General features: G+C 42.3%; 1 protein-coding gene across 6 annotated transcripts in view; it reads left to right on the plus strand.

Annotated features, from left to right (window-relative positions):
- Positions 1–807: 807 nt before the first annotated feature.
- The window catches only part of CRTC1 (CREB regulated transcription coactivator 1), a 66,472-nt gene continuing 41,026 nt past the window's right edge, over positions 808–26,253 (plus strand). For 5 of the 6 annotated variants that reach the window (XM_090027394.1, XM_090027395.1, XM_090027396.1 and 2 more), the window contains exons 1-2: positions 809–971; positions 21,054–21,170. In XM_090027394.1, coding sequence (XP_089883520.1) covers positions 846–971; positions 21,054–21,170 — 243 coding nt within the window. In that variant the 5' untranslated portion in view covers positions 809–845. Of the gene's footprint in view, positions 972–21,053; positions 21,171–26,253 lie in introns of all 6 variants that reach the window. The other variant, XR_016439153.1, reaches the window with a different exon arrangement.

Here is a 26,253-nt window from a genome sequence, read left to right on the forward strand (position 1 = left end):
GGTCATCTTTGCCTCGCAGCCTGCTCTCCCGTCAGAGATGTCGAGCTCTGGGCGTCTTGCTGTGGGTAGGTCATCCAAGGCCCTGTCTGCAGAGTGGATGTGACCAGTCCAAGGGCACACTTCCTTAGTGTACAGGTCCATCCGGAGGAGCAGGAGGCGCCTGTCTAGAGACACACGAGCGAGGATGGGTGTCGTGACCGTCAGGCCAAGGGGCATGCCTGAAGGAAGACATGCCTCCACTGGGAGAAAGGCAAGGCTTTTTCCACTATCATTTAGATGAGAACTTCCTCTGATTCAGCCCACAGGACACTTACACAGGCCAGGAACTAACAGGCTGGTTCTGTGATCTACACTGTGCAAAGCCTCCCAGCTTTACTCCATGTCTTGGTATCCAACTGCTGTATCGCCTCCACCATGCCTAATGCCCTGCACCCTCTTGCTGAGGTACTGCCAAGGACCAAGCCCAGGGCCCCTGCTGCACCCGTGCCTGGTACCAATGCATCCAGCCTCGTTATGGTGACAGGGGCGGGGGGGGTGGAGCAATTGGGAGAGGGGAAGCAAGCAAGAAGAGGAATGTAGCATAGGGGAACCAGGCACAAGCCACCAGGCCAAGCAACCCCAGGCTTTGCGCATGCGCACTGTCCTCCATCCCTGGCCCAAGCCCTGCGCGTGCGCAATACTGCACGCCGCATTCCCTCTTTCCACCCGCCCCTCGGCGCATGCGCTTTCGGCCCCCTCACCCCCGTGAGCCGCGCAGGCGCGCTGAGGCCCGCCTCCACCGGCCCTCCCCCTGCGCATGCGTCGTGCCCCCTCCGGCGCGGGGAGGGGGATGCGGACGGGGGAAGATGGCGGCCTCGAACAACCCGCGGAAATTCAGCGAGAAGATCGCTCTGCACAACCAGAAGCAGGCGGAGGAGACGGCGGCCTTCGAGGAGGTCATGAAGGACCTGAGCCTCACGCGGGCCCATCGGGTAAGCGCGGCGCGCGCGGCCGGACCCTCCGGAGCGCTGCTGCCCCCTGGCGGCGGGGCGGGGCGGGGCGGCTGGGTCGGACCATTGTGCGGTGGGGCGCTGCGGGTACCCCCTCTGCGGGAAGTAGCCGCCCCCACATTTGGGGAGGGGGGCGGCCCAGAGCATCCCCCTGGGTGCGGGCGTGCGCGGACCTCAGAGCGGGCCACCTGCTCTGCAGGGGGGCGCCTGCCCCCGCCCCGGCCAGGGAAGGGGAGAGTCTGGGCAGCCCCTGGGCTGCAGCCGCCTCTGCCTCGCCCTGGGTGGAGGGTTGGGGGGTGGTCTGAAGGGGATGCTCTGAGGGGAGGGGGTGTTGGGAGGGGGGTGTTCTGGGTGTGCGAGTGCCCCCCCATGCCCCTCTAGTGCAAGGGCACCATTGTGGGGCTTGGCTGACAGGTGTTGTCATGTGCCAGGGTCGCTGCCCCCCGTGAGGTGTCCTCCCTGTGTCCGCTCTGGAGGCTTGGTGTGCTGGGGCATCAAGCTTCCCTGGCACGGGTCTGGCGAGATGATGCCCCACCCCGGCTTGTCCCCACTTCTTCGGTGCAGCTTTTGCTCTTCTGAGCAGGCGCGGGAGCCAGTGGGTTCCCTGGTCGGACCGCAGGGCTGGGTTGGTTGTGAAAAGGGGGAAAAACCGCATCCTTTGCACCTCATGTTTGGAGTAGGGGAAGTATTTCCCCAGGCTGGAGGAAAGGCCCATTGCTTGTGTCGGTCCGTCTTGGCCCCGCTCCGGCTGACCTGCGGGGTGGCGTTTGAGGAGGACGCTGTGTGTGGTTACTCCTGGAGTGAGCTGAGGGTGCCCTGCGAGCGGGCCCATGCTGTTTGCAGCCCATGGTGCGGCGCGGCATGGTAAGCTGGACTCGGTCACGAGTCCGCGTGCGTGTGTGCCAGCCCCGCACGTTTTGGCCCTCTGGAAACTTCCTGGGGTTTGGGCAGCCTCCGGAGGATGCCTGACACAGTCCTTTACTGTTTCCTCTGGTCAGTAATGTTGGGTGCTGCTCCTTTGTGAGTTCGGGTGATCTTGCAGGGCTCGCAGATCCAGATCCAAGCTCTTCCTAGCAGTGTTGTTCCAGAGCTGAGTCTAAATTGTATTTATTTGTTTGTTTTATTTTTAGAGGAAACTAATGTCTAGTTCAGGAAACTGGCATTGAGCAAGTGACCTGAGCTGAATAACTTGTTTGGGGATTCTGGGTACTGAAGTGATGGAAATGTTGACCAAATAGTGGAGCAAAATGTCTCCTTTGTGGATGTCGGTCTTTTTCTTCTTCTTTTTTTTTTTTATTAAATTGTCTGATTTTTCTCTGTGTGTAAAAAGCAATATGAAAATAAAGAGGGGGTTAAGCAATATGAAAATAAAGAGGGGGTTTTTATTTGCTCTCAGATTTGCTTGGCAACCAAACCCTTTGTCGTCAGCTTGAAAATGCATTATTCAGTTTATGGAAAGAACCCAAAATTTGTCTTTTTCATTCTTAGTAATTGTCTCTCTGCAGTGTTTACCATCTTGCCCGTCTATTGTTATTGGCCGTAACCAGAGCTGCTGTTACAGTAAGACTTGCACACAAACACACTGCTGTTGAGGGTGCTTCTCACATTTGGTTTTCTTTCACTTATTTATGCAGTGTTGTATGTCTTGGATTTTTTTTTTTAAATTGTGGTATTTTCTTTTCTCTTACCTAGGATTTTAAATATGAAACAAATTGGAATTGTTACTTTTTTACACTAAAATCATTCATCTTCCTCCCTTCCTCTCCTTTCCCCTCAAATTTTTAAACTTAAAGGAGGCTCAGCCTCTTCCTGAGGGAGTGCACAGGAAGGTCCATCCTGCAGCAGGGAAAGGGAGGTGAGCAGCTAGGAGTACAAGGAGCTAATGGAGGTGGTGAGACACCTCACAAAGGTGAATTGCCTCGTGTGTGGGACCTCTGCACCTGTAATTGGATAGCAGCAATCTGTAACTGCCCCTCATGTTAAAGTGGGTGGAAAGAACAGCTCTTTATTGTGGATGTCAACTCCTCCTCTCTCTGCCTTCTCCTGCTTCAACATGAGGAGCTCCTTGCTGGACAGGATGTGAACTTCCAGTAGCTTCTTCTCCAGAGATTTCTGTCATTTGGTGGAAGGGCTATCTATAGCCCTTGCTGCAAAATCTCTGCTACAGCAGAGACTGGTGTTGTTGCCATTTTGCATGTGTTGGTTTAAAACGGGAGAAGCTACATTGGCATGTTTTAATGAATATTTGTCCAGCCTTTTTTAAGGTTAGATGGACCAAAATTCTAGTACCATAGGACATTCGGATAATAGCAGTAGTCATATATAGACCTTCAGATGCTGTGAAATTTGGGTTTTAGAAGACAGTTTAAGCTTAGATGTGATCTGCCTTTAAGAGGTGGTTCTAATCCAGTCAGAAATGTCCTCTGGATTCCAGCTGTTTCTTTTATATATTATTAAAGTCACCTGGTTCTGAGGGATCTGAGCCAGAGCAGTGTTTGAGCTCCCTCTTATGGACTCTCCAGCGTTAACGGAAAAAAAACAAGCTGTGCAGACACTGATGATGCTGGTGTGCAAACACAGGAGTCAACAAACCAGGTTAACATCAACATTGAAAACCTTCGGCATTAACTTGAATGAAGTTTTTATTGTGCACAAAGCCCCCCCCCAGTGTAAATGGAAATACACATAAACAGTTGACTGTTTCAGTCAACCTTAATGCTAATCTTAGTCTTCCTCCCGTGAGGTCCTCTAAGAATAAACCTGTATTACCCAGTGGCAGATATTTGCATTATGTTCTGTAATGCATGCTCAATGCCATATCAGTCCACATGATGAAGTAGTTACACTGTCAGCCTGTGCATGTTTAAAGCATGATGAAAAAAAAGTATGTTCCCTACTAGTTTTTTTCATTAGTCATTGAAAATTGTGTTAAATACAGCTCAAATTAATGTTAAGCCTGTATATTTTAATTTTAATATAAAAATGACTTTTTTAAATTGATTTTTTTCCAAGCTTAAATGCAGGCACAAAAATACCTTTAAGGAGCATAGGTACAGCCATACAAATGTAGTGAAATTAAATAAAAATCAATGAATAAGTTAAAAGGGACCAAATACTGATTTGTGTATGTATATGCATATGTATACAAACCTGTATGTTAATGGATGTTATTATGTGAATATACAGAAGAGGAATATATGATGGTAGATTATGTAATTAGTGATTGATCAAATGTAGACACTATGTAAAACCATATTTAAAAGCTTAGTTAAATGAAGAATGTTAATTCATAAACTTTAAGGCAGACAGATAAGAGTGGTGGTAACAGTATTGATGACCATATCCAGAGTTTTTGTTTAAAAAATAAGTTATATTTATGTATAACTAAAATTTATATATGTAGAGTGTGTGTGTATACACACCTATATATGCATGTGTACACACGCATAGATACTATATAGTAGTGTGTACATGCACACGTATATACATGCATGCACACGCGTGTGTATACACATGCTCACACATTGATACTGTATATATATATGATCTTGCATGCACGCGCACAAGTACATACACATAGATACTGTACATATGTAATTTCGCATGCACGCGCACACATGTACATGCACACACATATATATTGGGGCCAAGAGCTTTCCACAGAACTTGAAGCTGTCCCACTGAAGTAATTTTTATTTGGCCTGATCAACATTCTAATAATTTTAAGTACTGTTAAAAAAATCCATAAGAGGAAAAACGCAGTAGAAGCTGAATACAATATAAACAGTGTAATTGAGGGGAAATAATAACTACTGTAATATCACATGCTGTTAGAATGGGCTTCCCTTACTGTGCGTTTCAGATTGTTTTAATTCACTGTTAATGCTGATGATATTAAATATGCCAATGTGCAGGAGCTACAGCATCACTTTGTTCAAAGATGACTGTGTGCCTTATTTTAAAATTGCAATTATAAAGCTACTAGTTAACCTGATTTTGGACCTGGGTTTTCTCCTGAAATAGAAACATGTATTTAGTTCACTGAATTTTTAAATAAATGCCTCTTCTTTAAGTATGTCATCATATGTTAAGAGGACTCTGACCCTGAATACTGCAAGTCCAAGAGAACAGGTCTCTTAGGGCTGGTAATTGAGTTGGTGGGGCAGGGCAGAAGAGCTAAGTGGGTTCTTCAGCGGTCGACCCCTGTGGAAGTGGCAGTGCTGTTGAAGTCAGTGAGGCTTTGTGTGACTTACTCACAGGCAGATCTGGCATGTTGTGGAATCAGGGCCTACACACCAAAGAGCTATAACCGGTGACCCACAGGTGCTGTGAACTTTGTATTTCTGCTTCTTGGATTTAAGGTGAACTGCCAAATTAAATATATAGAAATAATTGTACCAGCCATCATGTATTCTTTGAAAGATTTAATGCAAATTGCCTGGAGTGAACATAAAAAATAATTACTCACAAGGGTATAAAGAGTTTCTGTTCTTGTGAAGCACTCCTCTTTCTTAAGTAGTTTGAGCTGTCCAAGGTAAATAGTCCTAGTTGGCTGTTGACACGGCATACTGTAGTGCATATGTGCTTTATATTTTTTACTATAAACTGGCTTAGTTGGGGTGGGGATGGCGGTTGAATATGGGGAAATCTATTTCTTTCCTATTGCTTTGCTTTCTACATGCGTTCTGACTTTGCTGCACTTAACTCTTAGAGCAACTTTCTTCCTGCACAGTGCCAATATTGTTTTTAGGGTAATAGATTTGTTAAATCATTACAGGCATAAGAAATTACAATTGTATAAACATGTTACATTTCAACAACTCCTTTGTAAATGGTAGTAGGAAAAACAGTCCTGAATTGAGCAAGTTAGTTGGTTTTTTCTAGCCTGAGTGCCAGAGAATAGTTTGTAATGGTGTGCATTTATAGGAGCTGATCAGATTAAACAAAACTATAGTCTCCAAGTAATGTGTGCACAGTTCCCTTAATTGTTCTGAGGTTGAAGTTGGGTTTCCCCATTGATAAGTTCAGGTTTGACATCTTGGGTATAAACGCTGAAGTAGCAGTACTGGGATAAAGATCCATAGTCGACCATTTGTCTGGGGCTTTGCCATAATTAACGTCCAACATGGTTTTTGCTTGGGTACTAATTTCTCAGTGACTTTGATTATAAACCAAAGTCTGTAATTTTGATTGCTGCTGGTTGTAGTTTATAAAACTTGTCTGGTGCTTGGCAAAAGCTTCAAACAGTATAATGGTCTGATCCTACAAATCTGTATTCTACCACTGACTTGATGGAACTGCTCATACACAGAATTACCATCATGAGTAACAGGGTGGTAACAGACTTTCTGATTAAGTCTGATACAGAATAATTGCTGAAAATTTTACAGCAGTGTCTTTCCCTTAAGAATGGTTGAAACAGTACTGTAACCTAGACACAAACTATTACCACTTGACACTTTGTGAAAGAGAGTAAAAAAACAAAACTTTATAGTACTGTCAGATTTTCTCCAGCACTGATCTGGGGAACACATTTATAGTAATGCCTAAGTTTTATAGGGTAGAAAAGCTTTCAGATAAAGTTCCCAAACTTTTGCAAGTGATAATTTATGTTCTACAAGACAAAATAATGTGTGCCAGCTTTTTCCTTGTCATCTTGATTTGTCTTAACATCATTTTTGATTTGGCTATGCCAATTGTGAAGGAGCAAATAATGTATATAATATTTTTAAACTGATATTCAGTGGAACCTTTATGCCAGATCCGTGCCTCTGAGGGGTCACGTTTTACTCCTTATTTTTGAGCGTAGTTGTTTAAAGCCTTACATTTCATTCAATTATGATATAGGAGCAGTTTCTTAAATATTGTTAGTACCTTTTCTACTTTTAAAGTTTACCCTATGCATTTTTCTATTCACAGAAATGTTAAAGTTTTGTAATAACTTTAAAATTTTGGTAACACTTAGAATGCTAATTTTCTAAAAGTAAGAATTTTTCTTTCATTTTGCGTCGTCTTAAAGACCAGTTGCTGCTCGTACTTTATTTCATCACTCATCTGATCACGAGTTAGTATTCTTGGATTCTAATATGGAATTATTTTAGCAGTCTTGTCAAAGCAGCTGTGAAATTTGACTTGTGCATAATAGCTTGTTTTGTACTGGTTTTGATGTTTTTGTACTTAATGTATAATCAGAAACTCAAGTGCTTTAGTGTGCAGCAAATGTAGACCCACGTATGAGAGGAGAAAGGGGCTGTAAATTTCAAAATGAAATTTCAGTTTCGGATGACTAAATGTTATTCTGGTGTCACATATTTGCTGTCGTAGCTGTTGTTTTACAGACGGGGATATATGGCAGCTGACAGGATTGGAACAACTAGGTGAAAAGAAACAGGCTGTCAAGCTCTTCTGTTCTGCTTTTTGCTAATATGAACTTGTAGCAACCAGTTGTGATCTCAGCAGTGCTTCCCTTATGTTTCTTTGCTAAAATGCAAGTTGCTTGGGGCAAATGAATTCAGTCCCAAAGGCTCCTGTTGGCGGCTTAAGCTGATGCAAGAGTGGAAAGTTTCAGTTATTTGAAACAATGAACAATAGGAATTTGATATTAAAAAGGGGTCTTTGGTTTGGTTGAAATGGGTGTTGCTTGGCATATTCAACACTGTATTGATTGACAACTGAGTAAAGTCTGCCTGCCAAGGTCTGTCTTTCTCTTTCTTGCAGTGCTGCTTCAGACTCACACTGATGGCTTCTGGAGAGTTAAGTTACCAGGTTCTCCTCCTTCCTATTCATATAGCTAGTGGACAACAGATTGTTCTTGTTATCTAAGCTCCATTTCAGGAAGCTCACAAATCATATGTTTTTGCTTCTATGTCCTCCTCCAATTTGAGGAGGGGATGGAAAGCAACTGTCTGAAAAGTGCTTAATTCCAGCCATTCTGCCCAGAATTCACCCTCCAGTGGATTTTCTCAGTATGGTTTGGTTGGTTGCTTGTAGAGCAAAACCGCTAAATCCGCGTGGGGATTTTCTGGTTCTGGGAGTTTTGACTCCGACTGCCAAATCGTTCCAGACTGTTGGAATTGGACCCCGATTCATCAGTATGGGTCCTGAGGAGCAGGACCAACTGGAGCAATTGATGTTGTCGGAGGGACCAGCATGCCGCAAGGGTTGTGACATCATTGGTGAAGTGTTAATTTGCTAGCAGTGCCATGGTTAAACAACCTTCTCCTATGTGGGAACCAGCACAAGACTCCACAGGGACTGAATCATTTATTTATTTTGTAATAATAACACTTTAACAGATGAATCACACTAGGCAGGCTCCCAGCTACCTGGCAGCGTGCAGCCATGTGCCCTTAGAAGCAGAACACTTCAGAGAGCGTAAATATGCCCTGTTTGTCTTTTGATTTATGAAATGTAGGGTTACATAACTGAATATTCATTCTGTAGCTAAAAATAACAACTGGAACATTAAAAGCTATTTTTATCGTACTTAATGAGGGCACCTCTGCTTTTGTTTTGGCTCTTTTGAGGCACTTCCGTTTTTGAGGTGTAGGCCACGGTGCAAAGAGCAGATACATCCTTCTCTGAAATGCCCATCAGCAAGCAGGTATTTCAAGAGGTATTTGTTCAGAATTGGCTAAAGGTGCCTCTCTATCCTAAGACTTCAAACATTATGGGCAGGAAGATGGTTATTCATTATCAAATAACCAGTACGTTTCAAGTCTGAGTCCAGTGTAAGGGTTTGCATTTAATTATTGGCAGGATTCAGTCTCTCTTGTCTGGATACCTTTCAAAAACAAAGGGTGAAGTTTGCAGAACTGGCTAGGGATCAGATTTGTTTTTTAAAAGCAGCACAAATCAGGTTTGGTTTAAATTGTAGTGTAGCTTGGCTCCATGCCCAGCGATGGAGCAGAACTCTGAAGAATAGTCCCTATTTTAAGTCTAGTTGTGCTGTATCCTGTTTTTGCTTGTTACTCAGTTGTGACTGCTGGGTTTTAAACTGTAAACTTTTGTTCACTAGAAATAGCAAAGTGTATTTAAACATAGAAAAACAGTCTGTTAATTAAATTGGTGCATTTTTTGTTTCAAAGGCTGCAAGATATGTTATCTATTCTTTGTAAACTCAAGTTGGTCATGCATGTTCATTTTCTGGAAGACCCTACGCTTAGCAAATACATAAGAAGTAACCAGGTTTCTTTTAAATTCTCCACTACCCATCCATTTTTCCTGGTTTGTCCAACTTGTTTTCATATGTCTATTCATAATAAGGAATTTTGTCTAAATGTCATACAAACATTTGGTGATGTATCATCATTTCTTTTTCATAATGCGTAATTGTTGTCTCACCCAAATAAGAATGCAGTTTTGTACAGCAGCAGCAGCATCTGTTGCAAAGCTGATCTCCTTGTACCTTCATGTAATTTATATAACTTTGCTTTACTCGCAAGACAGTTATGACCTAATAACCCAGTGCGTCTTGGGGTTTTGTTTTCAGGTTGTGAAGGAGAACCTAGAAGTGTCACGGAATGTGTAGATAAAGCATGAGAGAACAAAATGATCCAGTGAAATGAGTTGAGGTCTCAAATACTCTGTTCATTAAGAAGGCAGAAAACACTGTATACTCATGAATGAGTAATAGTATGCTGCGTTGGAAGGCTAAGTGTGCAGTGAACACCTCGCCACGTTAAGACAGCTAGTTGGCTGGCAGACGAATGATTAGTAACTGACTAAGCTTTGTTGATCAATAAATGCCTCAACTCCTATGGGGTGGGGAGGCTTTTGCATGGGCTGGACTGATTTTTAGCATTCTAATTGATAGTTCTGAGTGTTTCAGAAGTGAATCAGTGAAAGTTTGTTTGCAATTGATGCCCTTGTTTTGCTGAACTCTGTGTGGGTGCTTGGGGCAGGCTCAGGTCAGCTAGTAGGTTTGCATAATGCCTTCTTACATGGTCCATAGTCTTGGCACTGAGAATTCGTTAGTACTGAGATTGAGGCCAGGCTCCTTAGGTTGAAATTCCCAGAAAAAGGGTAAGTGATTCACAGACTTTGCAAGCTGGCAGACTAAATTCACTTGCACCGCCTTGCATTGTAACCACATCAGCTACAAAAAAAATAAAGAGTTTAAATGGTCCTGTGGATAGAAGCTGAAGTGTGAGGAGAAGCATTTATGTAGCAAAAATGTTTGTTGTTCAGTCACGGATATTAGATGACCTAATAAGTTCCTATCTAGTCCATTTATCTTCAAAGCACCATCTTTCCAGGGAATGCACATTTCCTATCTGGGTGGCTTTTATCTTGTCTTAAATGACCTCTAGATTTTCTTCTATGTCCACTTGAGCCCTTGCAGTTAACAGAGAGCAACTGAGGCTGGTATTATCCCTTAGCTGAAATATCTCATCTCTCCTTAGTGTTTACATTCCTGTTGCTTTTATAGATAGAAATCACATCCCCTCTCAAGCTTTATTTTCCTAGACTCAATAAAACCAAGCAGATCATATGAGCAGCTATCTAGTCTTCTGGTTATCCTCATGGTCCTTCTAGGCACATATTCCAAGTTGATTTACTCTTTCTTAACCTGGGAAATGGGAGTTGCATACATCATTCTTGTTGAAGTTTCACCTGTGCCTTTTACAGTGTGTTAAAAACCTTACTATGTTGCTAAATAGCTAGCATTTGCCTTTCATACTATAGCAGTTTGGTGGCCTTGTCCTCCTGTGATTAGTTGGTACATGTAGGAATTCCTTCTCAGTTTCCACCTGATGAGCTCACATCCTAGGACAGGCGTCTTTGTGTGTAATATCAGGTCCTGCAACAATTCTTTTGCAGAAGGATTTAAGAAGTTGTATAACTTGGAGTACTTAGTGCATTGGGAAGACTCTTGGTTCTAGTATTGCATTTGAAAGCACGTGAATGGACTTTTGAACCTGTGTGGAGTCCTATTAAGTCAATGGAGCTGTGCATGAATGCAGCAATATGTCCTATATAAAACCAGTTGTAGGCTTGGGATCTTATGTGGGGAAGCTGAGCTCCAGCAGCCACCCGGCTCTGTTGCTCTTCTCAAATATTAGCTAGGTGGCAAAAACAAAATAATTGCTTATCTTTTGTCTTTGGCTGGTCACTTCTGGTGTGTTGCAGTTGATAGGTTTTGCCCCTGGAGTAACACAGATTCGTGTTTTCTCATTGAGTATACATGGAGGGGGATTTTCATTCACTGATATTAGAACTGGTAAGGCAGCCTGAAATGGCTAAACATTTATAATTATTGAACGAATGAAGGTGAGTGACTTGAGTGGCAACAGTAGGAGAAGCCTGGAAAATGCTGCTGCAGCAATTCTGAAAGCTGGGGTTACAATTTAGCACAGCTCATATATGTGCATGTCTTGTGGTGATCTTCACTTGGTCTCTGGTAGATATTTGGTTTCCTGGTTTGGCTCTGTTGTTAGTGGCATCAGGAATACTAATAGGATCATAGGCCAGATTGAGGTCATTGGCAGATGTAACTAGGGGAACTTTTGTGGTTTTTCCACTAACATTTTTTATGTGGTTGTAGCCCGTGATAATATTGCCCTTCAGGCTTTCACTTCCTTCTGAAGGAACAGCTGTAAATTTTGATCCAGTGCTGCTGTCACATCAGCATCAGGAACTGCAGCCAAGAGATGATTTTAGAAATCATGGCTTGTTGGAGTTGCTTCTTGATCATGACAGCAGATAGGTAGAGAGAGGGGAGGATTTCCCTTTTGTTTTCTTTCACAGATTCTGCAGTGCAGTCTCTTGCTCTTGGATAATCCTTTGAGAAGCTGGAAATGCATACATATTTACAAACTGTGCATGGACCCAAGTGCAGGACACGTGCCATAAAGATCAAGGAATCCCCTTAGAGTTCCTGGTATCTTCATCACCATCTGTTATTAGAAGCATGTTGGTAATGGAAGGGTATCCTTTTGGTATTATTTGACTCAAGGTATTTTATACCTTGTTGGGCTAAATATCATTAGACATAATTATTACTCAGGATAACTGTTAGGAGAACAGGTTAATATTTGCATATTAAGCTCCATAAATGATTATTGGCCTTGAATGATGTTATTGATTCACGTGTCTTTTAATTTTTGTCCACAACAACAGATGTTAGGGTGAATATGAGGCCACTCTTAAGTTTCCTTGTGTTCAAGGATACCAGATCATTTACGAAGAGAAATGTGTTACAGTGAAACCCTATTAAACCTTGCATCCAATGGCGGCTTGAGAGTGCATGAAAAAAAAAATCCAGGTATGCACAAATCCTGACATTTTCTCACCCTTTATATTGTCCATTATGTCAGAAGGCAGGAGACACTGGTATATACAGAATAGGAGAGAGCTGAGTCCAATTGGTAGCAATTTAGGGATATTTCAGCCAACCTGTGTATGTTTTCAGTAATGTAAAATATATACACGATCCTGGAAGCATAGACCAGAACCAGACCTCTTTTTTCCTCTTCCCTTTTAGCTCAGTGGTATAATCATTGAGTTAGAGTCGAGCTCCCTTTTGCCAGCCTCTGGTCTATAACCAAGTGAGTATATGGACCTGTCATGGGAAGTGGAAGGTCGCAGACTGAGGGCATTCAGACCCAGAAGGGCCTAGAAGCCAGCACTCCCTCTCCTTGGGGCAATGTTCTGTGTCACTAGTATTTTAGGAGGTGAGCACTGCTACCTCCTTCAGCCAGAAGTCTGAATTAAGGCAACCATGGGTGCTGCAGTCAAGGCTGGATCCACTTGAGTCATGTTCTGAGCCCACCTGCCAGATAGTCTCTAAGCCCTTAGAGAGACCCAGAGTTTGTGCAGTTCTCTGGCTTGAATCTGGATAGCATTAGTTGCCTTATGCTCAGACCAGGGCACTTCTGAAGCTGCATAGAAGCCTATGCTTAGGAAGCTAGGGAACTCTGTAGTGCCAAATACTGTTGGTGCTTGAATTGAGGTACTCGGTGGGTTCTGGATCACTTTTTGGGGACCTAGGTGCCTACAATGGTTCTCTGGGTCTTGCCTTTTGTCCCTGAGCTCCCCATCTATGAAGTGGGTATAATCATCTCCCAAGAGGGTTGTAAACAGGAAGCAGCATATGGAGACAGTTCCAGGTGGCAGAACAACAAGTGTTGCAGAAAAGCCCATGAGGAAATGTTATATTCTGTCTTCAGAATAGGGGCCGCACTTTGAACAGTTAGGATAAAGCAAGATCATTACCAGCTGCACAGCACTGTTCATTCAATACCCTTGACGAGGCGGAGTCCCATGGAAGTAATAATAAAGGTCTGTCCTGTTGCCGTAACACAAGGAAACTGAATAAGTTGCACAGGCAGCCTTAATTTAGCATTTCCTAACTTGTGAATTATTGAGATTTACAAATTCAGTTGTGTTCTTACAGCCAGCATTATGTGTGCAATTGATGGAGAAAGGCAGTGAATAAGGGCAGTATTAAAAGGATTTTGACAATTAACTCCAAACCATTAATAGAGCTTCTGTTTTGGAATGTAACTCATCAAAATGCACCTACACGCTATGGTTGAACATGTGGCTAAGTGAGAAGCAGGTGTCACTATGCAATTTTAGCCCTTTAGTTTTAACTTCAAAATGACAGAAAAGTCAGATGACCGAACTAGCCAGCTAATACTTCCTCTTTCATGTGATCTTACACCCACCGGAATGCGCATATGATACAAGTCGCTCTTTAATCCAAAGTATTTCCTGGTGGGTGGGAAAAATAAATCCTAAGGCTATAGTATGCCACCCTTTAGGTTAGATTTCAGAGCATCCAACTCTGTTATGTCTCATGATGCCAGAAAATGTTGAGGCCATGTTAGGAAAAGTTCTTAAAAGCCTGATTCTCTGGACTGTAGCAGGAACAAAGATCCAAATGGATGCTTAAATAATAGCTTTAGAAGTGAACACAATGAAAGTTCGTTCTTGAAGACAGACTGTCAATCCTAGCGGCATTTCCCATTTTATAGATATTCTTTCCAAAATCATTACATTCTGATTTTGGAGAAAATATCTAAGTGTACCTAGTGCACAGTTGATAAATGTGTGGGGAACTGTTCTGTTCTCTTTGGGAGAGGGCATGGGCCTGGATAGAGACTTTTACTCGAAGTTTCATACACACTTCTGTGGTTGTTTAAAAGAAAAAGAGGGATTCACAAATCAAATGGACATTCTAGGTCAGTGGTGGGGAAGATAGTGTTCACAAGCTAGAGAATCCCTGGTGTGGGTATGTGTTATCTTGAGAGATTAATCACGAGAGCATACACCATTTTTTCAAAGTGCAAAAATATGTTTTGGAAGCTTTAACAAAAAGGGTTATTCTGTGGTAGCTTAAAGTGTGCTTTTTGTGAGTGGCTAATTTTTGGATAGATTTGGGAAGTTTAATGCAGGCAAAAGAAATAGGGCACTGTAATTTTTGATGACATAAATAGATTTCCTTTTATTTCAGAGTTGGCTGGCTAATTATGAAGTTTTTAGCTGAAGGCTGTACTGTCAATGAGTCTGAATCCTTACACATGCACCACTAATTTGCTAATTGCTGACCGTTTCTTTTAAAACTTTATTTGCCTTGCTTTTCTTCATGGGAATTGTGGACAGGTAAGTCTTGTTCGGTTTGGGAGGATCTTTCCACAAAGCACCTGAGACCAACTGCTCAGTTTTCTGTGGGTTGTGTTTTTAATTTGTATTTACCATATGTTGTCGCATACCACACACCCTGGAGTGTAATACAGACCTTGCTTTTGAAAGACAGTGTAAAGGGAAAAAAAATCCTTCCAGTAAATAACTGAGTAGTGGTCGGTGGGGAGCCTGGCCCGCAGCTTGTTCTGCCCCGGGTGGATTGCTGCAGATTTACTGTTTCAGCTGCAAGGGACAGAACCTCCTCTTACTGTATTTCTCATGTATAATGTGAATGCCAGTCTTTAGCAGTTGGGGAAAAGGTGCATGTTGCATGAAATAAATTATGGTAATTTATCACCAGAGAAAGGTGCTGTCTTGACAGCCTTGAAAGCAGACTTCCTTTGTTCACAGGTCACATATAACATGTGTGCTGCAGTTGGCAAGCCTTTCTCCCACTGCCAAGAGGGCCTGTTGCTCGGGCAGAGAAGAAATTTTTCTTTTGGTTATCCATGAGCACCTCACTGGGATGCCTTCTCGTGGTGGTGATGGTTCTTTTTGGATGTGTCCACAGGGCACCGAGCTTTAACCGTTACCTTAATCCCCACAGAGCAGCTATTATGTAGTAAACATGGGTGCCAAATGAGTCCTGGCCAACTCAAAAATTTTAAGCAAGGGTAGGTTCTTGTAGGTGATTGTTCCTGGCTTCCAGGCATTCATTCAGGAGCAGGTATTCCTGCGATGATGTAATGGGTCTGATCTGGAGACTGCTCCATGAAATCGCATCTGTTTTTTAAAGTTTTATACAGTAAAAGAGCAAGAAGACTTTCTGTAGTGGGACCGTGTTTGCATCTAGACCTTTAATATCTTTACCGCTACTTGTTTTAATTACAAAATGGATCAAATCTTCATTTAATTTGTCTTATGTTTAATCTGAAAATGCAACTGATTCTTGATTGCCCCAGTTTGAATTTATATGTAAAACTTGGTATGGAAACTGCAGTTGAGCATTTATCTTCAACTGTTGCTTCCTGTGTTCATCAGATTCATGAGACACATATCTCTGTTCTTATCAAAAGGACACCCCACCCTTTTTCTGATACTGGTTTTGTCAGAATCAAGTATTTTGCATCTATATAAGGCTAGTTTTATTGGGTTTCATAACAGTTTAGTTTGCTGGTTAAAAATGTCATTTGCTTATGGTTGAGTGTTGTCCACAGTCTTTACTCCTTTTGGAATTATTCTCAATTCATGCTGGTGTGTGTTAGGAAAATAATTTGTTGCATCTTAATTGCCTGCAAGTTCCAAATTGCTGTGTAATGGGCTAGCATTGCCTTAACGGTGAAAAACGTTATTGGCACACAGGAAGTTCTTGTTTGCATCATTTCTTTGGCTTTTTAGAAATGGAGTCTATCTGTTATTCATCATTTTAAATGTAGTTTTTTTCATAAGTACAAAAGCAAATTGATGGGGGTGTGTCATTTTCATTTGGGGAGCATTTCATCTGTGATATGAAAGTGCTTGATGTAAAACAGCTAGCGGCAGTTTCCTGGTCACAGGCCCTGTTTCTCATCAGGGGTTTCGGCCACCCTGATATCTGCCGATTGGGCAACACAGCAGTATGTAGGCAGTGCAGGATGCTTTCGGAGAGTGTTGGGGACAACGTCCTGGTGCAAGTGCTGGCATAGCTGACTAGGGGCTGTGCTGTTCTTGACCTGCTGCTTACAAACAGGGAAGACTTGGTGGGGAATTTAATAGTGGATGGCAACTTGGGCAGTAGTGACCACTGGATGATTGATCTTGATCCTAGGGGGAAGGGAAAGAAGGAGAACAGCGGAGTAAGGACCCTGGGCTTCAGAAAAGCAGATGTTGACTCCCTCGGGGCACTGATGGGCAAGATCCCCTGGAAGGTCAGTGTGAGGGGGAGAGGAGTCTAGCACAGGGGGTTGTATTTTAAAGAAACCTTACTCAGGACACAGGAACGAACCATCCCGATGTGCAGGAAGAGTAGCAAATATGGCAGAAGACTGGCTTGGCTTAGCAAGGAACTCTTCAGTGAGCTAAAATGCAAAAAGGGAAGCTTACAAGAAGCAGAAACCTGAACAGACATTTAGGGAGGAGTATAAGAGCATTGCTCAGGCATGCAGGGTTAAAATCAGGAAGGTCAGAGAGGCCTTGACAAATTATAGGGTTGGGCCAAAAGAAATCTGATGAGGCTCAGTAATGACAAGTGCAAAGTCCTGCCCTTAAGACAGAACAATCCCCTGCACCAGTACAGGCTGGGGACGGCCTGGCTGGGCAGCAGCTCTGCACAAAAGGACCTGGGGGTAACGGTGGCCAGTAAGCTAAATGTGAGCCAACACTAGGAGGGTCGTAAAGCACTGCAGTTGGACAGCCCTGCTTTGAGCGGGGGGTTGGACTAGATGACTTCCTGAGGTCCCTTCCAACCCTTATTTTTCTATGATTTCTAAAACCATTTCTCTTTTAAAGATTAAGTAGTTCTAAATCGAGCTTCCTATTTAGAAAGTATTTCTCAAATCAGCGTAAAAGAAGTGCTGTTGGGAGGGAATTGAGGAGGCAATTATGAAGTATCATTTGGGAAATAGTATGTGCACATGCTAACTTTGTCAAGGAATAGCTAGTATAGTCTACTCTTTTTATAAAAGCAGAGCTGACCATGGATACATAACATAGCAATGGAAAATTTACACTGTCAATTCAGAAAGGTCTCTTGAAACAAGAAATTAATATATCGGGAGAACCCCACATCGTTCTTTTTATTTGAACTTGAATAACAAAAGCTGCCCTTAGTTTTGCTGAATCTCAGTATGCAAGGTTGCTGTGGGAATTATGAAATGATTTGAGATTCATCTAACTGTTCAGAGACCTATTTTCTTGAGGGGTGATTAGAGTATTTTCAGGAATCCAACTTGCTTTATTTAATCGCTGGGGTTACACCTTCAATTTATTTTGTGCACTTTATTGAACAAGTCCAGACCCTACTGACGTCATTTGCATAGGAAGAGAGGAAGTATTTGTTCCAATGTCTCATCTCATCTGACTTGCCTCTTATCCACGGAGGAAAAGTATCCCCATTTGGGCTAGTCCTGAACTTAAATCACTAACACAGCATCATTGTGGAACTTGCATATCTTTTTTTTTCCCTCTGGCCTTTGTCCTAGAAGCCTTAAACTATATATTTTTTTGAAATCCCAGCCAAATGTTTGGACCCTAAAAGTACTACTCATTTTTAAATGTCAGTCATCTCTCAGATGATTGATGGATTAGGTAATGCTGAGTAACTTCAGGAAGTGCCTAGATGAGGCGTATTTATTTATTTAATTTATGCTGCAGGTCATATTGGGAATGACAGTGGGTCACAGATTTCCCAGTGGTTTCAAATTGTTGCTTTTGTAGTAGAAGTGAGCGGCGATGAGGTATTTGGGCAGCTTTGTGCTCTCCTAACCGTTGGGTAAGAACAGCTGTTGTTGCAGGTATCTTATTATTATACTGTCATTTAAAATGGCAGAGGCTGAGAAAAAAAGTGAATAGTTATAAATGAAAAGTGCATTTTGGAGCATTCCTAATACTTAGGAGCAATAATAAGAAGTGAGAATTCAAAAATTATTTTGCATGAATCTCCAGCAATGTTTGTTCAAAGTAGCACTGGTAAATCACAGTCTTCTAGGAAGCTCATTTTGGGTACTGCTGTAATATCCAAGGTAATGGTACAAGAATAATGGAAGAAGTGTTTCACTTTTGAGTAAAGCAAATTCATTCACTTCATTTACCCTACTGCAGCTTCCTTCCACAGAAAGCTGTGTGGGAATGACAGGGTGGTCACCCCCTGTCTCCTATAAAAATGGTGGGATGTACCCCAAATTTAATGAAGAATTCAAAGCAAAACCCATGCAGAATTTTTAAGATCAGGTCTTTTATAGCAGGCCATCAGCTGTTTCATTCTTTCATTTCTGCAGTATTTGGCTGGAATCCCATGCTAGTGTCCTTTTTATATATGTACAGAGCAGATGAAGAACAGCCTGAGTTTCACTCTGGTTTGTGCTGCAAACCAGTGATTTGGAGGACTGAATGTATTTATTTCCCTGACTCGTTAAGGTGACACTGGTACAGAGGGTATCCCTAATAGTTGTTTGTAACGGAGAAGCCAGTATTGTAATCTCTTGTCGCAAGACCATGCCGATCCTCTTGTTTCTCCTCTTTAGGTGGAATGTGGATTTTTAGACCCTCTTGATCTTGACATTGCAGCCTGTGAACACAGTCTTTGCCGCTCCGGGGTTCACACTTCACTCTTAAGGAGCTGGAAGCACAGACCCCTTGGTTCCCAGCTGTTACGCTCTTGTTGTACTTCTTGTGTCTCTGACTGAACAGTTCTGTGTGTGAGAGTAAACGTTGCACAATAGAAAATTCTTTGCATTTGTCAGGTTGGTTTTTTTTTCAAGGAAATAACATTTATGTGACCCTGGTTGACTGGGGTTTGGAACAAACGCTCACCTCTTGGAGAGTGTGTGCTGTTAAGGGACAGGCAGATAACACTCCCCTCCCCACCCATACAGTTTTACATGTATTGCTATCACTGTGCCTTTTCCTTTTGAGAACCAACTCTGCATTTTGAAATTGGGGCTTGGGAGCACTGTCTAGTGTCCTGAGCATTTTACCAGCGAGTCAGCGCCTCTTTCTGCTCCTTTGCTGTCATTATTGTGCTGGCAATTTATTTATATTCAAAACTGCTCAGAAGCCATGACCGTGTTGTTAGTAGTTGGTCTAGGAATTGTCCTTTTGTGGTGAATGCTTTTCCACTTACGAGTGGAAACAAATTCCTGGTTTTGATTTGATGTTTTCCGTTAACTGCCTGGTCTTTTCTGTAGCCCTTTAAAATCAAGACCACTAGTCCCGGTCTAGCCTTTCTGTAACTTAAAGACATTTTAAAGAGTGGGGAGGAAATATCCTGCTTTGGGGTGCCAGATTTTTATGGCGTTTCCAAACCACGTCCTTCAAAATTCTGATGTTCCAAGAGAACGGTTTTGAGAGGTTTGAATGAAACTGAGACAGATTTGTTGATGTACACACTACAGTGCCTTAGCAACCAAAACTGCATCTAGTCCAAGAACTGAATATTTAGACTTTAAACAACTGATTCTTACCAATCCAGGAATGTCTTTCTTGCTTCTCAGAATATAAAAACAGTCATTAGGCCAACAATGAGGAGCAATGTACCCTAAAATATAGGTACACAATGAGAGGAGGGAATATTATGTGACTGGTGTCCTGGTTAGATGATCTTAATTGCTGTTCATTGGGATGCAGGATAAACAGATCTTCCCTGAGTATTTACACAATTCCAGACTGTATGTCTTCAGTTCGGAATTGGGACTTGGGGACAGTCTGACATGAAAATATGAGTTTGTTTTGCAAAAGGAGTCCAGAGGTCAACCAGAAATGACTGAAAATGTTGGCATTAGTAACTTGATAAATATTATTTAGAGACAACTTCTTATAAAGAGAGGAGGTATCTTAAAATTTAAAAGGCAGGAGGGTTCCATTAATTTAAACTGGTTAGGGACAATGCTGTTTTTAAGAGAGAACAAGATGGCAGTGAAAATAAATTGAAATTTAATTCTGTGTCCAAAATATTCTTTTTTATTTTGCGTTCTCAAAAATTATCTCATAATGAACATATGGAAAGAACCTGCTAATAAAAATGAGATTACACCATTTGAAAAAGTCTCTTTAAAATAAGGTTTTCCTGCATCCTTTTAAACCGTGCTGTTTGCCACGTTTTTGACTCTCATACAAAACTGTTATTGTGAGGAATTCATTTTCGTGCCCAGAAAGTAAAATTTCAATTGTTCTGCAGCTTTCTAATGGGCCGTTCCCAGGGTTAAGAAACTGGCTCCTTCACAGTAAGAGGATTTCCTACATAGCAAAAACAACTTGGACAAAGTCAGTTTGTTTAAGAGCAGATGTTGGAAGCTTTGCAAGTTTGGTTAAATGCTTATACTTCTACATGAGGATGACTTTGTATGTATTATGTGATTGAGTTTTTTGATCGCATTTTTGGCATTTGTGTGGTCAAACATGGCATTGATACAAGGTTTTAAGTTCTGGTCCTTGAATATAGCTGCTGAGATCAGTGCTTTATGGTTCCTTATGAGCTGTTGATGTAAACCTGAGTGTGATCAGTGACTGAAGAGCTGATTCTTTTCTGTCATTTATCAACACAGAGTTGTCAAGCTACCCCCTTTCATCTTGTCCATCATAGACAATTAACTTTGTTTTGTGCCCTGGTGCCAGTGTTCCTAATCCATGCTGTTTTGAGGAGGAAGATGTTCTGGGTAGTAAGTGCCTGAGCACAGTTGAGTACATTTTAACTCTTTAAAAATGCCATAATATTGTCTCTCCCTTTTTGTTTTTTTATAGCTACAGCTGCAGAAAACACAGTATTTGCAGTTGGGACAGTCTCGTGGCCAGTACTATGGAGGGTCACTGCCAAATGTGAATCAGATTGGGAACAGTGCCATGGACCTGCCCTTCCAGGTGAGTTTAAAAATCAAGGCTGTAACTTCTTTTTACTGGAGACTGCTTGTAACATGTTGAGAACATAGAAACATACCTTGTCAGATCAGCATACATGTATTAAAACTAAATACTTGAAATATATCATTTTATAGTATAAAAAGCAGGTAGTTCTAGTATGGTAAATCTTGTGTTACCAACATTGGTTTATAATTCTGCTGCTGTAGTTGTAGAGGTCTTCTAGTGGGTGCCAAACTCAAAGCAGTGGCTATCAAAGTGACAGCTTTACTAATGAGTGCACGTGGCCTTGGTCATAAGTGCCAGATATCAAATATGACACTTGCCTACAGAAGCAAAGGGGAAACAAAGCAGTTCAAGGTGTTTCATCCCCAGAGAGCTCTGTGCAATAATAAAGGGGCTCCAGCTGAAGAATTTGGATCTTTATTTAGAAGCACCCTGTGCTTTGTGCTGCTGCTTGCAGCCATGAGGTGCAGCATGTGCTTGGAGCTATTGTGAAACTCGCCAAGCACATGGAGCTTCCTGATGCAACCCTCCAAACCATCCCCAGTACAACTTGTGTTCCAGCTGTACACGAGGTGACCCAGAAAAGGTTGGTGGTGGCAGGCTTAGGGAGCAGGCCATTATCACATGAATGCTTTGTGGAATTTGGCGCAGGTTTTTTGGCACTTTTTGAAAGAGTGAAATGTTTTAATCGGATGTCCTTTGACTAAGTTCTAGGCTCCATTCTTTTGTCTGGCTACTATCAAGGTTTTGCTGTGTGCACGAGCCTATTTTTATCATGACTCCTATATCTAGGAGATTCTTTTCTCCTGATGCTGACTGGCTGCTCTTTACAATTATTTCTGGCTTGCAAGTCTGTTTAGCTTGCATCAAATGGACACTGCCAAGGCAATCCTATGACTTAATTTTTTCCCATTTTATTAGTTAGTGCCGATATTACTGAAATCGAGAATTGAAATCTCCATTTAAGTTCCACTTCTAGGTTGCTTGTCTCCTTTCTATTTTAGGATTTTTCATGACAGCAAACACTATAGTGCCTGAATGCTTGTGAGGGTCTTAAGGGACTTGTGGAGCTTTCTGCTTTTCTGCCTTTTCTGGAATAGAAACTTCTGGCTGAGTGCAAAAAATCTTATGGATGCATGTGTCTCTTCCTTGCCTTCCATAGCACCTCACCTGGTGAAGAGGGGGCAGCTTGCTTAGAGCGGAGGGTCTTCACATGTAGTTGGAATGGTGAATGTGGTCAGGCACGGGTTCATATACAGAAGCTAGTTTCACAGCCAGTATCTCTGTTACTGAAGGCACTTATGTAAGCTCTTGTGCATCTCATCTTGGGCTGTGGCACTGTATAGATCACAGTTTTCTTGGTGGGCAGCAGAGGTTGACATGCTTGTGATGTTGGCAGGCGTAGCTAGTTTTAATCTGTTGATGGATCTTGAGGATTGGGAACAGGACCACAGACTAGGACCCAGTAAAAGACCTGGCCCAGCTGGGACGAGGAGGTGCTGCGTTCTGTGTTGCATCAGTCCTTGTTCATATATTCATTGTGGATGATGGAGCTGAACTCATCTGTTTTGATTCTTACCCTGTTGCATTTGAGCTTTCAACACTTAATCTCCCATCAAAGTTTTTCATTAATTACAAAGTATTTGATCTGTTAGACTTCTTTAACAAAACATGTACCTGGGGCCTAAATTGACCAGTGCGCCTCCAATATACAGCAAATACGCCCTTTTCATTAAAAGTGATTTGTACCAGACACATTTCTAACACCTCATAGTGTCATGTCACCCGTCTTATAAAAGTCACTCACTGTGAAATGGGCAGAAAATGTCATTTTTTCCCGCTTTTCCTTATCTGCTGTCCATAAGCATGTTTATAGAGGAAAAAGTCTATAGTGGCTTGACTAGGGCAGTGATTGTCAAGTGGGATTGCACAAGATCCTTATAAGGTGACATATAATATTAGCATTGTTAGGCGTGCAACCACCTACACGTGATTCACAAGATGAACACAGTTTTCAAATAAGAATCCAGTGTGTCAAACACATTCTGACCTGTTGTGGGCTTTTGGAGTTCTTTGCAACAGAAGAATTGCTCTTTTTCTGTAGTCAGAAACTCACTGCAGCAAGCTAGTTTTTGAAATAGGGTGCTGCTAAATTCAGAAAAGTTATGGAAGGTGCCTTGAGTCTACAAAGGTTGAGATCCACTGGTGGTTAGGCTCCTAGTGCCTTTTGGGGTCTCTGGCTGACTTTGTGATCGTGGGCAGTGATTAAGAAATTGCTGTTTCATTTTCCCCAGCACCACTGTTACTGTTCTGCCTCCCCAGGGTTTTGTGAAAATTAGTTTTTGTAGTTTGCAGTTCTCTGATGAAAACCAGCCTAATAAAGAGAGGTTATTGTCATTAACTATCCTTAGTTACACATTTTAAATGTATGTAGACAACTGTGTTAATGGGAATTCCTGGAGTGCGAATCTCAGGCAGCAATAAAGCATTACTTTATTCTAGCTGATATTAGGGAATACGATGCAGGCACTGCAATGCTGCGAAAAGTCTTTAATGCAACTCCCTGAGCAGCTGGTGCCTCCACACTCTGCATATTTTGTAGTTGCCATTTGCCATGAATGAAGTCCATAATGACTACCCATTTTAACCAAAATAGCAGTTTATTAGTAATTACGCTTGCTGGCCATTGCTACCATTATCAAGATTTAGTTGGAACTGAAATATAGGACACGTTACAAGATTACAAATGAATTCAAGAGATGACTATAACAAGTTAATCTCTGGGAGATGGTGCTTGTTGCACTTGCCCGTTCTTCCAGAAAATGGAAAGTTCAGTTTTGAAACATAAGGGTCCAGAGTGACTCACCTCTCTTACAAATGATGAAGTTAAAATATGTCGTTGTTTTATATCAGCGCTACAGCATTTCTAGTCTCTGGCATTTATAAGATTCCTGCATTTGAAGCTACAAGGTAATAAACCTGTCAAGCAGTCTGTTGTGCACGGTGCGACCCAATGCAACCTGCGCGGCGCAGCGGTCTCTGCAGCGAGAGGGGTGGCGATCTGAGCGTCTCGGTTCTTTGCATTTACAGCCCAGCAGAGCTCTGGCAGAAGCCTTTGGAGCAGTTCCTGTCTCTTCGGTAAACAAGCTTTTAGGCTTGTACAAATACATATTTAGCACTGGGGTGGTGTTTACCCAGGTAGATACGTATTTTGGCACATGTGTTGACCCTACGTGCGGTATTCATTTGATGCGCCATCACAGCTCCAACGGAGGAGCTATGGTCTGTCAAATAAATATGAGCTGCTTCACGCATCACCGTGTGAAACGTGCATATTGAGTCCTAGACAGACTCTGTTGCTGGACTTGCCATGATCTGTCGTTTTAATTCCTTCTGGGTTCTGGAGTAAATGGTCTGATGAAAGACAATGTCTCTCTGGCTCTGTCTTGGCCTGTGGTTTAAAGTGGTCTATGAGCATGTGCACTTAACTTGCATGCCAACCTTCAGGGGGAAAAGAAGGGTGGTTAGTAAACGCTGCTTGTCACCAGGGGGCTTTGAGATGGACACGGATAGGTGTTGCTTCTGTTGCTTTCCTCCTCGTTCATCTTGTCTTTATCTTGGAAGTCAGTGAATGTCTTGATACATTTTAAAGGGACACTGAGCTTTCTTTCCCCCTACCTATCTGAGAAAAAAAACTCAATTGTCTTAAGCACTTTTTCATTGGATTGTCTCATAGGGTTTTCCTCAGGGCTCTGATCTCTCATCAGTTTGTGTCCATGGACACGAACCCACTGTGGGTAGAGGAAGGCAGTTTTAAGCACTGCTCTTTTGCTGTGCGAAGGATGGACAGAAGCACATATGTATTGTTCTAGTTAAGTATATTCGATTTAGTTATCAGGTGCCCTCCTGGGATAAGAAATTTAACAAAAGCATATTGGCAAAGATTTAATCCTGAAAGACTGAGGTGATGCTGGAAGAAATCAAAAACCAACCCAGTGGAGCCCGTCAACAGGGCTGTTCTGCCTTTTGGGTACTCATTTGGAAAAGTTGGCAGTTTGGTGGTCTTGGTCTGCCCCTGCCTGTCTAGAGCAGCGGGGGCCAAGATGACATCTCTGCTTGGTCGGTAGGTGGGGACCTGCTTTGTATGAACTCTCGCCCCAAATCCTGTCATTAATAGCGTAATGGGGGGAGAATGATGTGCAGCACATGGGAGTTTGTACCTCAAACCCACTCCGACTTCAGTTTAAGTGGTGGTTTGTGCTCTGAACACGTTATATCTGCCTTGGCTTCCATTTGAATTTGGGGCATTCCTGCTCCCGTTGGCCTTCAGAGCACTTATCCACTGAAGTCCAATTCACGCTGGTTTTTGGGTGGCCAGACTGAGGAGGCAAGCGTGCAGTGAAGAGGTCTTTGGTTGTTGTGGGTGGTGTTCTTGTTCTTGACACCGATCCTTTACCAGATACGTTTGGGATATGTTTGGTAGTTGTAGCCAGAGATGTGGGTAGGTACATCTGAAATACTATTTGAAGAGTCTGTTGGATTTTAAATCCTTATGGAACCACAGGTGCCATTAAGAAATTAAATTGACAGATATTACAGCTAGTTACCATTTGTATGGAGAAAAGGCACAAACCAGTTGTTCTGTGCTGGCTCCACACTTTATAAATATGCTTTTCTTAGATCTGGACAATTTCTTAGTGAAGACAGAATAGTGGTGCTGGGCAAGGGAATTAACAGCACAAGCACTTTGGTGCTAGTTTTATTAGTGCAGGGTGTGTGCATGTACCGGGAACAGGAGTGATTTTTGCCAAATAGGAAAGGGTCAAATCACTGGGGCAAGATGTTTCCAAGAGGATATTGTAAATAATAGGACATTTAAAATAAAGCTAAGACTCTAAGAGCAGGAGTTTTCAAATGTCTAAATGGTTGAAACTGGGCAGTTTTTTAAAGATAAATGAGTGTAGGGTCCAGATGGCCTTGTGGGTTGGCAAACAGGGCAGCATGTTTGCTACGTGCAGGACTTGAATGAAGGAGCAAATCTAGGATTTCCAAGCAGATGGAGCTGAGGGAGTCAGCAAAG

The sequence above is a fragment of the Crocodylus siamensis genome, chromosome 14, assembly GCF_052110815.1.
Source record: "Crocodylus siamensis isolate JL-2025a chromosome 14, ASM5211081v1, whole genome shotgun sequence".
NCBI classification, from domain to species: domain Eukaryota; kingdom Metazoa; phylum Chordata; order Crocodylia; family Crocodylidae; genus Crocodylus; species Crocodylus siamensis.